Source organism: Procambarus clarkii, chromosome 56 (assembly GCF_040958095.1).
Source record: "Procambarus clarkii isolate CNS0578487 chromosome 56, FALCON_Pclarkii_2.0, whole genome shotgun sequence".
Classification (NCBI taxonomy): Eukaryota; Metazoa; Arthropoda; class Malacostraca; order Decapoda; family Cambaridae; genus Procambarus; species Procambarus clarkii.
Genome location: NC_091205.1, coordinates 27,422,368 through 27,435,316, shown reverse-complemented (window position 1 = coordinate 27,435,316; position 12,949 = coordinate 27,422,368). Strand labels below are relative to the sequence as shown.

At 37.4% G+C, this 12,949-nt stretch overlaps 1 protein-coding gene across 1 annotated transcript in view; it reads right to left on the bottom strand.

Annotated features, from left to right (window-relative positions):
- Nucleotides 1-12,949, bottom strand: part of LOC123770899 (dynein axonemal heavy chain 10) — a 64,366-nt gene that overhangs the window by 30,724 nt on the left and 20,693 nt on the right. The window contains 14 exon segments of the mRNA XM_069305986.1: nt 80-280; nt 1,933-2,120; nt 2,448-2,606; nt 3,084-3,273; nt 6,922-7,108; nt 7,276-7,324; nt 7,326-7,421; nt 9,095-9,334; nt 10,074-10,218; nt 10,714-10,765; nt 11,120-11,257; nt 11,615-11,798; nt 11,914-12,099; nt 12,413-12,619. Coding sequence (XP_069162087.1) covers nt 80-280; nt 1,933-2,120; nt 2,448-2,606; nt 3,084-3,273; nt 6,922-7,108; nt 7,276-7,324; nt 7,326-7,421; nt 9,095-9,334; nt 10,074-10,218; nt 10,714-10,765; nt 11,120-11,257; nt 11,615-11,798; nt 11,914-12,099; nt 12,413-12,619 — 2,222 coding nt within the window.

The window sequence follows — 12,949 nt, the reverse complement described above, 5'->3', positions numbered from 1 at the left end:
AAACTCTAGCTTCTTTAATTTAAAGTAATCATTCTTAATTTTTTATTTACCGTTATGTTTATGAGGATTAAAGTTTTACCTGAATGACATTTGTTGTTCAATATCCTGTGGTTGAAGTAAAAGTCCGCGGCTAATAAGGTCCCTCTGCCATGTGGAAATGAAGATGTCCCGCATTTCAGGCAAGAGAGGCGTAAGATAGGTCAATCTGGCAGCTGCCAACAAGCATTCACCCATCACTTGCTTTGATAAAACTTGTTGCTTCTCTATTTCCTTTCTCCATCTGCCATAAAACATTGTTGGTTTTGAAAATGAGTGAAGAAAAAAACATATGACGTTTATGTTCCGAGATACATTACCAATATTAACTAAGAAATGAATGTACAGAGATTTGAAGTTTAATTTCAGTAGCTGAGGTGTACACAACAAAAAGCGATATATATATATATATATCTAATATATATATATATATCTAATATATATTATATATATATATATATATATATATATATATATATATATATATATATATATATATATATATATATATATATATATATATATATCTAATATATATTTTCTTATGTTTCTTTTCACTGTCGATGGTAATTGAAAAATCAATTCTCCAAAAATCATTTTTATTTCTAGTCTGACGCGACACTTGAACGCGTTTCGTAATAACTTATTACATTTTCAAAGACTTTAGTTTACACACACACAACTATAACCTGCAAACACTAAACAGAGTTGATTGATTGATTGATAAAGATTAAGCCACCCAAAAGGTGGCACGGGCATGAATAGCCCGTAAGTGGTGGCCCTTTTGAGCCATTACCAGTATCAAGAGCTGATACTGGAGATTTGTGGAGGTGCAACTGCACCCTGCGTGACGGGAGATGTCTCCCGTAATTATTAATTTTTTTTTCTCTTTTTTCTTTTTTTTTTTCCCCAGTGTTCTGAGGTTGCATTTAACCATCAAGCTGTTATCGTGGGGGAGGATACTGCTTCACAGTCTTTATGAGGGTGTCCAGCTGCTGGACACCTTTGTTGACCAGGAGAGTGGCTGTGTTGATGGCTTCAGGGTGGCCACTGCATGATTCAGTAACTCTTAAAGCTCTTCTAAGGTCATTGGTTGCTTCACATTCCAGAAGATAGTGAAGTAATGGCTTTTCTGTGACAGTTTGGCAGAAGATGCACTCTCTCTGTCGGGGTTCACCAATCTCCCAGTTGCATCTGTAACCTAGACGTAGTCTATATAGCCTAACTGCTATTTCCCTGTGGATTCCTTTTGGGATATTTAACCTTTCTAATTTGGTTGCCTGAAGATACCATGTTGCAGATGGCGAACCTTCAGCTATTCTCTGGTGCAGGTAGGCTTTGTTGAGATGTGAGAGTTTTTTGGTGATGATGTTTTTTATGTTCTCTAGGCTGGGTTGAATTGTTTTATGTATCACTGGATGACGAGTTGCCAATTTAGCAATTTCATCAGTAAACAGAGTTTAAACAACTCTCATTTTATACCTGCATTTAGGTGAGGTGATATGTTACAACAGTTTTGGATGAGGTGAAAACAAACTTTCAACACAAGAGAACACCAGAGAAGTCTTAACAAAAACACGGAAATCATTGATAGATACAGCAATAGCAGGCGGCTTGATATCTGCAAGGCACTACACATTAAGAAGTCAACACCAGCAATCAACAGCCAATTAATGCACAACTATATTTTACCCACTTCAAGACTCCGCACCAATATAGAAGCATCAAGAAATATGGGTCAATACGCCGTTTGCAGTTACTTCCATTCTTCCCTTTAACTGACCCAATATTATACCCATTATTTCGTGTTCTGTCTTGTGTTGAAAGTTTGTTTTCACCTCATCCAGATGGTAGGTCCAACTTATACTACTACTCCGTCAATAACCACTGACCAACCTCTCTGAGTGAGGGTTTAGTTGACTGATGACAGCCAGGATGCTCTCTAGCTCCTCCTCTACAGCCATGTTCTCCTTCCTTAACGAGGACGCTCGCTCTTCCTCCTCACGCAAGCGAGACTTTAGCTCTGCAATCTTCTCCTTATGCATCCTTACTAACCGCTCCTTCGTTGCCATTTCAACTTGAAGCTGAGAATGAATATAATAAATCCTCTCAGATAACATCATCTGTAAGTATGAATGAACGTGAAGTGTGTAGGCTACTTACATAGAATTTTGAGTTTTTACTAAATAATAATTTTTGTCCGAAATTCCGAGACCATATACTAACCCCTGAACGAAGAACAGATCTTTGTCACCAGAGTATGAAGAACAGATCTTTGTCACCAGAGTATGAAGAACAGATCTGTCACCGATGAACCAAGAACAGATCAACGCAGTCAAAATCAAGAGGAGAACAGATCTACACAGGGACGCGCAAACCAAATTTCCTAAGTGATCGATTAGGTCACCCACCTGCTTCTTCTGGTCGGCAAGGGCTTGAACGCGGGCCTGCCGTGGCTGGACGTCCTCGTGGTAGCGGTGCCAGAAGAAGATCGCGCTCCGCAGGTACTGAAGCAACACTCCCCCTATGTCGCTGATGCGGGCCATGTGCTCACTCGTCATCTTGATTTGCTACAAAGGTAAGGCAGTTGTCAGTAGAGTACGCTCAGTATGACTATATAGCACATGGGGACAAGGAGCTGGGATATGGGGACAAAGAGCTGGGATACGGGGAAAAAAAGCTAGGATATGAGGACAAAGAGCTGGGATATGGTGAAATTAGCTGGGATATGGGGACAAAAAACTGGTATAAGACAGGGAAAGGAAGGTGTCCAACCACTTGGACCGTCGCGGATCGAACGCCGACTTGCAAGGAGCGAAGCCGTCACTTTACCGACCAGTCCAAGTAGAAGCAAGATCACCACTTGACTTCGTCAGCCACAATAAAGCGAGGGTGTGCAGATGCTCATGTAACAACTGTGCAGGGATGTTAATATATGATTTTGTGGGCGTTTGATTCTATAGACACACATACACCAACACTGTCTGGGGCTCAAGGCCAATGATTTACTTTAAAATTTCATCCTTCAGTACTTCTACTAAACAAACCTCGAGCTTCTCCGCTAACATGGCGATAACATTGTGCTTGAGGCCAGAGACGCAGACAGCGGCCAGCTTGTGGCAGAAGTTGTCGTCCTGCACGGCTTGACGCACGGCGCGCCATGACATATCCGTCGACCCCAACACCACCACGGCGCACTCGAACAGTATCTGAACCGCCGAAATGGGCGATCGAGACCTGTTCCAGCCAAATAAAACAGTTTCACGGTATTAATTCTAGCATTGGTTGGCAAAGACGAAGCTTAATTAGACCTTACTGTTACGGATTGTGTCTTGCTTGTGCAACATAAAGCTTCAGCGTGCACTGAAAGATGTTTAATTTAAATAAGGAGCGCAGTATATACGAGTTATTATGGTAGCCCGGTCTTGACTAGGCCTATAGTTAAAACTACTACATGTAAAATAACAAAATTAAATTTATTTATTCAAAACATTTAGTTATGAGTTATTTCTTTATATACATAGTACAGTAAATTGATTAAAGCAACTAACAAAAATACTTAGGTACAAATTAGGTATAATTTATTGAAAATATATTTCACTTTAGAATTGATTAAATTTGTTTATCATTAACAACACTTCACTTTACTGTACATTTTTATTTACATGAATTACAGAACTAGCTAAATAATAATTTTAAACTATTTTACTTATTAATAAATGTTAAACAATAGTTTCTAACTAATAAGCAGTTTTTATTGACGAATGAGCAGCTAATAAACTAACATGGTGATGGTTAATGTGGGGGTCTAACTAGTGTAGGGGGTCTAGCCACTGTTGGGGTCCAGTCAATGTGGGGGTCTAGCCACTGTAGGGGTCCAGTGTGGGGGGGGGGGTTCTAGCAACTGTAGGGGGGTGTCCAACCAATATTAGGGGGGGTCTGGCCAGTATGAGGGGGTCTGCCAAGTATGAGGGGTCTGGCCAGTATGAGGGGGGTCTGGCCAGTATGAGGGGGGTCGGGCCAGTACGAGGGGTCTGGCCAGTATGAGGGGTCTGGCCAGTGTACATGCAGAACATTCACTACACCTGATTTTAGAATGTGAACTGTGCCAATTTTTGTCTGTCAGATGATTTTTACAATGTCAGAAATCTCCGGAAAATTTATTAATATATAAAAATAAGAATTTGACAAAAAATCAAACTGCATACATCGGAATATATAATATTGATAATCTTTAGTGAACAATCTATAATATTATATTATGAATGATCCCAAACATTACAGTGACCATAATTAATTCTTTGTATATTTCTATAGTCATAGGACCATCATATTAGAAGGTTCCACAGGAGAACAACAACTGCTCCTGTGAACACCTAACAATCAGCAACAGACTGACAATAACACAGCTCAATAATTTAATATAGTCAAGACAACTAAGCCTCTTTAAAACTATCAACAAAGAGTGCAAAAATCCCTCTTAATGCAACAAACAAAACCAAAGAAAGTCCCTGAACACATACAGTCATTAAATTCAGCCACATGCATTGAACTTAAACACACAAACATTTAGAATACACATAGTTAGCAATGCAGATAATATAATTCATGCAGTGTTACAGAGGTGATATATTAACCAACTGAGGTGGTGAAAATGTATTAGTTGCAACATATCGAGTCTAATGTTTAATTGTGATGAAGGAAGATTTGAATGTTAGAAATATGATTCTTTTGTAACGAAAGATATTTCAACATCCGTAACATATTTTTGGTGTCATGATGCGTTTCTGAAGAATGAGGTATTCTGGGGTTGTGATGTTTTACCGAGGGGTGAGGTTCTGAGGTTACGATGTGCTGCCGAATTGTCTTATTGAAGCCGATTTGTTCAAATTGTGCAGACGAGGAGTCACAATAACGTGGCTGAAATATGTTGACTAAACCACACACTAGAAAATGAAGGGACGACGACGTTTCGGTCCGTCCTGAACCATTCTCAAGACAATTGTGTCGAAACGTCGTCGTCCTTTCACTTTCTAGTGTGTGGTTTAGTCTTCAAACTCTATTATTCAACTTAAGTCAGGTCTGAGACCCTTCCTTATTGTGAGCACACATGGCATAGTAGGTTGGACTAGGCGTGTTTTAATGCTGGTGTTTACTACCTGGTGCATGCTTTTAATATGTCTGCAAGTTTATCAAGAATTAAAACAAGAGAAACAATAGACTGTGTATTATAAGATGACCTGTGGAATGATATGATGACCTGTGGAATGATATGACCTGTGTAATGATAAGATGACCTGTGGAATGATAAGATGACCTCCAGAATGATCTTTAAGACGTTTTGTGAGCCAGTGAGACCAAAGGTTTGTGTGCGCGTGTGTAAACGAGCATTAGCTCAGAGACTAACTCTTGAGGGTCTGAACTACCAAGGCCGTCATCACCAGGGTCTGGAGTTCGCTCCCTGGAAAAATCAATGTTGACATCGGTAGGAAGATTACAATTATTGGTTGAAATTGCATGCATTGTCCTAGTTTAGCTCCATTGACTAAGTCATGGTGTTATGGAGTGAACTATTTCAAAAGCTGTTCTTTAGGGAATAAACCTTTAGCAAAATGATTAGATATATATTACTTGTTATAGCACTAAAAATATATATACTAATATGTACAACTGAGGATTTGTAAGAGTCATCTGGTTTATCCTTACAGCCAAAACACTATTATTTATATTTAAGGGATATATTTATGTACATATACTATATATTATGAATTATTTACGATATTTACATATACATACTAAATGTTACAAGTTGTTTAGTTATATATTTATTCATATACATACTGTTCCGGGTTATAACAAGGAACTAATTAGAGGCTTTCTTCTATTTACTCAATACGCAACCCATCCTCCGAATTGACAGTACGATTTAATATCAAGTGTAATAAGTACACTTTCTGTCATAACCAGTGCATAATTGCACTTATGGGGCTGTTACATTTACCCAACTCCCTCCCCCGATTTAATTCTCCTCGTTTTCTGTTAAGACACACAGAACTTTAGGATGAAGTTTTCAATTTCAATATGTAAACCACAAGTTTTAAATATCAGGAATTTCTTTTTCTGGTTTATTAAACAATATAGATTTTATACAAAGTTGTAAAATCTCCTGAGTTATTTTACAATTTATTGATATATTTTAGTTTTGTTTTATTAGTTTTATAAAACTATAATATCAAATTTAGCTATAGGTTAAGTACTAATTGTAATTAAGAAGCAATAATATTATTATCTTCAAAAACTAAGACGGTTAGATGAGGTTGTGGTTTTCTATTCAGTTTTTGAGGTAAACTCAAATATTCACAATATATTTGACAGCACGATTTAATACTAAGTGAAAATAAATACAATTCCTAACTGCTATGAATAGTACATAATTGCACTTATTTGTCTCCTTACATTTTCCACCCTATTTTTGGACGGGCTGCAGTACAATGGTCCTAGGAAACTCTCGGAGGAAAAGTGGAGCTCTTCACACTGACTCGTCAACCTCTGCAGCCAAACTTCACACTGATCCATTAACCTCTAAAACTTGTATCTATATACTGTACCCGAGTCTGTACACTGTACACATGACTATTATACCAGCATATGTATACTTTACCCATGAATATGTACTTATGTATATATAATGGATCAAGGACTATCATATCAGTATGTGTAAACCGCATTCAAAATTATATATATATATGCCGTATCTACTCTTATGATGCCAGTGTATGTATATATATATTGTACCTATGGATATAATACGCAGGCTCACAAAAGTTATGCTGACTGCCTTTCGCTCTCTCTCTCTCTCTCTCTCTCCCAACCAGAGCATCTTACAGCAGCTTGCGGATGCGGTGGATGTCAAGGTGGGCGACCTCTTGGGTGATGTGAGCGAGAGGTTCCTTAGTCTCCTGCACATACTCCGTCACCTCGGTACTCAGCTCGTCTTGGGCCCGCTCTACCACCGTTGCTGCCTTTTCTATCTCACTCACGCCTCTCTCCTCGGTCACTATATCAGCTTCTCCTACCACAGTGAGAAAGGATTTAAACCAGTAAGTCATGATGCATTATATTCTGGCTTAGGGAGTAATTACTCATGCAAAGCTTTGCATGTTCTATTGTTATATATTATTTTTATTATATATGTAATTTTTTACATGAATGGAACTCAGAACAGTAATTTCAACATACTCTTCTTGAGGGTCTCTTTTATCTGAGCTATACTTGAGGCCACTTGCGAAGAGGCCGGCCTCCAGGGCGTCGTGTTTACCACGGAGGCCTCCAGTGTGAGTCTCCAGGACCTCCACGCGACCCAAGACGGTCTCCAGGTCACTCAGCTGCAAGGAAAACACCACAACATTACTTTCTCCTTAAATCATGATTTGTCTTTAAATTCACAGAAGCTAGAAAGCTTTTAAAATATGATGGAGAGCGACTGAGTTCAAGGGAGGAAATGATGATTCAGTATGATGAAAGTGATATCTGAGTATGATGCTGATATTATATAAATAAAAGGAGAGAGAGAGGGGTATCACTTCTGGTTGTAAAGGGGACCCATAGCCTCGGAGAAAGGGATATACGGAGCTTTAAAGGGGATATTCAAGTGCTCGATAATGCAGGTTCCAAGAGATTATTGACCAGCTAGTAAGTATACTTTGGTCCTAAGCATATCTCAGAAATAAAGTAAACTCTCAATGTATGTACACTGAGGAGCGGGGGGGTAAAGTGAGTGGTGTACCTTTCCCTGTGAAAGTCACTGATAGGCCAACAGCAGACAAGTTAGTTGGCCAACATTGGTACTGTACACCAAGGGGATATGTACACCGAGAGGTGTACCCGATTTCACGGTTTACATACACAGAGTGTACTTTAGTTACTGAACTATACCGGGAACTAAATAGTGCTTACTAGTTGGTTAGTAAGTAATTATCAAAAAGAAGGCACCAAACCGGGAAGGCTATGTAGCACCATCAATTGCGCGGGATAATCAGAGGGCGCTAAATATCACCAAGGATGCCAATACGAGAACAGAATAGTTGGTTTGTAAGTACTTGTGTCTAGGACTTAATAAACCCTCCCGAGATTGATAAGCCCAACACCAGGGTTAATTTAGAATGATGAACACCTGTTTAATCCAGGCCATTATTGCAATGACTTAATAAGTCATTACGAATACAGCTTCTAATACTAATTCTATTTATTCTACTCTGATTAAGGTGAAACCTTTAAGTGAGAAGTGAGAAGAGTGGAGTCACTCAGTGAAAGGTTGACGGGAGAGAGAGAGAGGACAGTGTTTACAGACCTGGCGAAATGTGACTTGTCTTCAGGACACGTTTGCCAGGAAATACCTTTGTGTTCCTCACTATATTCGTATTAGTCTTAAGATTTTCCAAAGCAAACCCCCATCTCAGAATATATATGCTTTTATATATTTGTTCCGAGATATGTAACATAACAAATATAGGTGTACACATACATATTTTTGTGCACACACACACATATATAATATTTGATATATATATATATATATATATATATATATATATATATATATATATATATATATATATATATATATATATATATATATATATATATATATATATAAATGAGCAAATCCACAAGGGCCGTAACAGGGATTCGAACCTACGTTCGAGAGGATCCCAGACGCGCCTTAATCGACTGAGCTACGATATGGATAAGAATTGCAACCGGTAAATCAACTTGACCTACCACGGATCCTGCAGTCTCTCCGAGGCACAAACCAGGTTTTTTACACAATTACCCCATGCACCCCGGGCTCTGTCAATAAGCTGTTCTACCTCTTCGCCCTTACTTCATTACACACAGAAATCACAATAGCGTGATGCACCATATGAACAAAATCCTCCATCGGGTGCATGGAGGAATTGTGTAAAAAACCTGGTTTGTGCCTCGGAGAGAACTAATTTAAAATTGCCAACTATTTTAATATTAGTTTGCAATTTTAAAATTAACCTTCAGGAAAAACCGACTCACTTTGGAGCGTACGAGCTGCTTCCTTGTGCTGTAGAAGGTTGGCGAGAGTGGCAACACACTTCGCCAGAGCTGACACAGACGGCAGCTGCTTGACGAGTGAGGAGCTCTTGAGAGCTTCTGGTACCTTGGTAGCGGTTAATGTCCCGTCAGTACTGTATGCTTCATGGACCCATGCCATAAAGTTCGCCATCTCCCCCGGGTTACCACGATCCTCTTCTTTCAGAAACGCGTTCTGCAGACGAGGGATTGTAATTATAGACGTCACATAAAGCAATAATCAACGTTAAATCATCGCTATACAAATCATAGAGGAATAATAATTACAGACACATTTAACTGCCTCGACGAGTGCCTAGTATAAACAAACTAATCTAATTATTAGTCGTAAGTCCTAAGAAGCATTAGACAATATCTGATCGTCTGGCCATCTACTGTTAATGCAACTATCTAATAACCATGAACTAAATCTACCCTGTGAGAGGACAGAAAGCACATTAAGCTAAACATACCAACAATAAGAAACTATGGTACAACAAGTATATATATATATATATATATATATATATATATATATATATATATATATATATATATATATATATATATATATATAAATATGTATATATATATATATATATATATATATATATATATATATATAAATATGTATATATATATATATATATATATATATATATATATATATATATATATAAATATGTATATATATATATATATATATATATATATATATATATATATATATATAAATATGTATATATATATATATATATATATATATATATATATATATATATATATATATATATATATATATATATATATATAAATATGTATATATATATATATATATATATATATATATATATATATATATATATATATATATATATAGATATATATATATATATATTCATGTATATCTAACCCTGGGGAAAATTTTGGGTCACCTGTTTTACGAGTTCATTGACGAAGGCTTCGTGGAGATCGACGTGGTGCTTGGGCAGACACAGGACTCTGCCGTGACGCCCTGGTGCCCTCAGCTCTCTGCTCAGTGGCCTCACGTCTCCTTCACTCCCAGTCACCACACACAACCTTCACAGTATTTTATGATACTTGTAAGATATAATATTTTTTATAGTTGGAGTATCACCTCTGGTACAATTGTAGGGATTCATGGTCTCGAAGAAGAGAATAAAGGGTATTCAAAGAAGATTTTGTGGATTCTTTCTAGACACTTGAGTATTTTCTTCTCCTTCCACTCCATGTTTTTGATTAATTTATACAATGTGATTTATTTTTTACTACAATCACCAGAAGTGGTATCCCTATATTATATATATTAATATATAATATATTATAAATATACATATATTAATATATATATATATATATATATATATATATATATATATATATATATATATATATATATATATATGTAGTGTGTGTGTGTGTGTGTGTGTGTGTGTAAAAATGTACGCAAGTTATATTTGAATATATAAATTACGCATATTTTTCTTGGGCATTAAGCATGCATTAAACACAATGATATAAAAAATGTGCTTTAAGGCGGTTGAATCAACTTACCACGTGGGCTCCTCATCTTCTGATGCTACTTTGAGAACAGCTTTGAGTACATCTGTGAATAAAAATGCCTGTTATCAGTAACATCCAACGGCTTATGAAAACTGTACCGTACGCTTCATATATAACGCTTCACCAACGGAAACATATATGAGACGATTCTAAATTGTGTACACCTCTGTTTTTGAAATATCATTGAAGTATTTTGATAACATCTGGACTATGCACAGTTATTCCAAACAGTAAACACAGTCAATATGCAAATGGCAAGATACATTCCATGATTTCATTTCCTAACACGTTTTCAAAAAATAAATTATAGACAGCGGGAACTTCTAGAACCTAAACAAAAATAAGGTCAGTAAACCAAGGATTCTTTCCAAATCTCTCGTGTATAACTTGGCTTCACCTGGAAAATTGAGAAAGGTGGCAGGAACGTGGACCATGGTAAGATGCTGTGAAGATGGTGAATCTACGTCTCCTCCTTTTTCTCTTCTCAGTAATTCTAGCATCTCCATCTCGGTATTCCCTGTGATTTCTCTTAAACCTAATGCATGAGAAAGTATTGTTTAGGTATAAATGATTGCTGTATATAAAGTGCTTGAAATCACTCATTCATAGATCTATAATAAGGTTTTGTGTTTACAAAAATATGTGAAAAGAACGTTTAGATTAAGAGACACTCATTATTGCGAATTAGGTTTTAGCGAACGATTTTTTTTTAAACTTTAAAGCAAATATGTAAAACGCAATAAGGATTATAAGTAAAGAAATACCAACATATAAAAAGCAAACTGAAAATAAAGCTTCGAATGTATGTAGAGAGCATGTGGCTGACCCCTCATCTCGGTTACTGCCCGAGACAGCAACTAGCTCATTATTACGAGCTCAGGTCGCTAATTACCAAGATAAGCGGCTGCCATGGAGACTATTATATCCTTATCTCTCGACGATGGACCCAAGACGAGCAGGAAGGGGGCTCGACGGTTTCGGATCACTGCGTGTACAGCATCGACCACTAGAGCGACCCCGACGGCGACGCCCCGGTGCCCACACACCGGCTCCCTCACACCTCGTGCCATCAACACCTATAATAATAATCACGTACCTCTATATGAGGGCATTTTATAGTATAAACAGCTTTAATTCAGCAACAATCACTTGATCCAGAGGACCTGAACGAACACAAAACATGAAACTAACCTTTGTGATCTCTCGAGCCGCTTCAATATCAGTACAGTACTTGGGCAGAGTGTCGTCGGGCTCTGAGGCACTGGCACTGAGCCCTGGAGGCCAGACTGGCACAGGTGCCACCTCTGGTACATTAACTATTCCGTTACACCCTTCAATGACACCCTTCTGTATTTCGTGCCAAACTCGTCCTTGTAACTGCCACAGATGTGAAGAAATGTTGATTAATAATGGAAAGTATGATTATAATATTCTGACTATTTAAATTATATATTGTGTTATGTGCAGTAATGTAATAAAGTAGTAATGTCCTTATATCTCTGGTCTTATTTTGTCCTCATATCCCTTTCAAGTGCTATATAGTCATACTAGCTAAGCTATTTCTCCTGATAACTCCTGTCTGTCGGTCCATATTCCTCTCATCAGCCAATGTGCAGCTACTCACTCAGCACCTCATTAATATTCACAGCCACACTAACAAGTCTTATTCTCTTACAATGAAGGAATGTACCTTGTTGGAGATGACTGTGAAGAGAACTTGCGAGTTGAGAGCATGAAGCCATGTGTTGAAGATGAACACTCCTGAAGATGATGAAGGTGAGGATAGGGAAAGTGAAACGAAGGCAGCTCTCACGCTCGCTACCGTCTTCCATATGATGATGACCTTGTTGGCCGGGGCAAATGGCTCCTCCTCACACTTAACCAAAGTACTCACCCTCTGTCAACAAAAATCTTTGAATTCTTAACGAAAATTGTAAATTCTTAAGAGCTATAAATGTGATACAATGTATTTTGAAAAGTAATATATAAATGTGATAAAATACATATTGAAAAACAATAGATAAATGTTTAAGATTTAAATAATAAATTATTATTAATTGTAGAAATGTTCGGACCCTGGACCTCTGGCTGGGCTACTAAGTGTTGATTAATTGAGTCTTAGGATGCGGACGAGTGTTCATGACTCGCATGTTGACTTGAGTACGATTATGTCCAATGAGTTTAACATCTACTTGTAGTTAAATCTCAGTGGTAATATTGTTTTGTA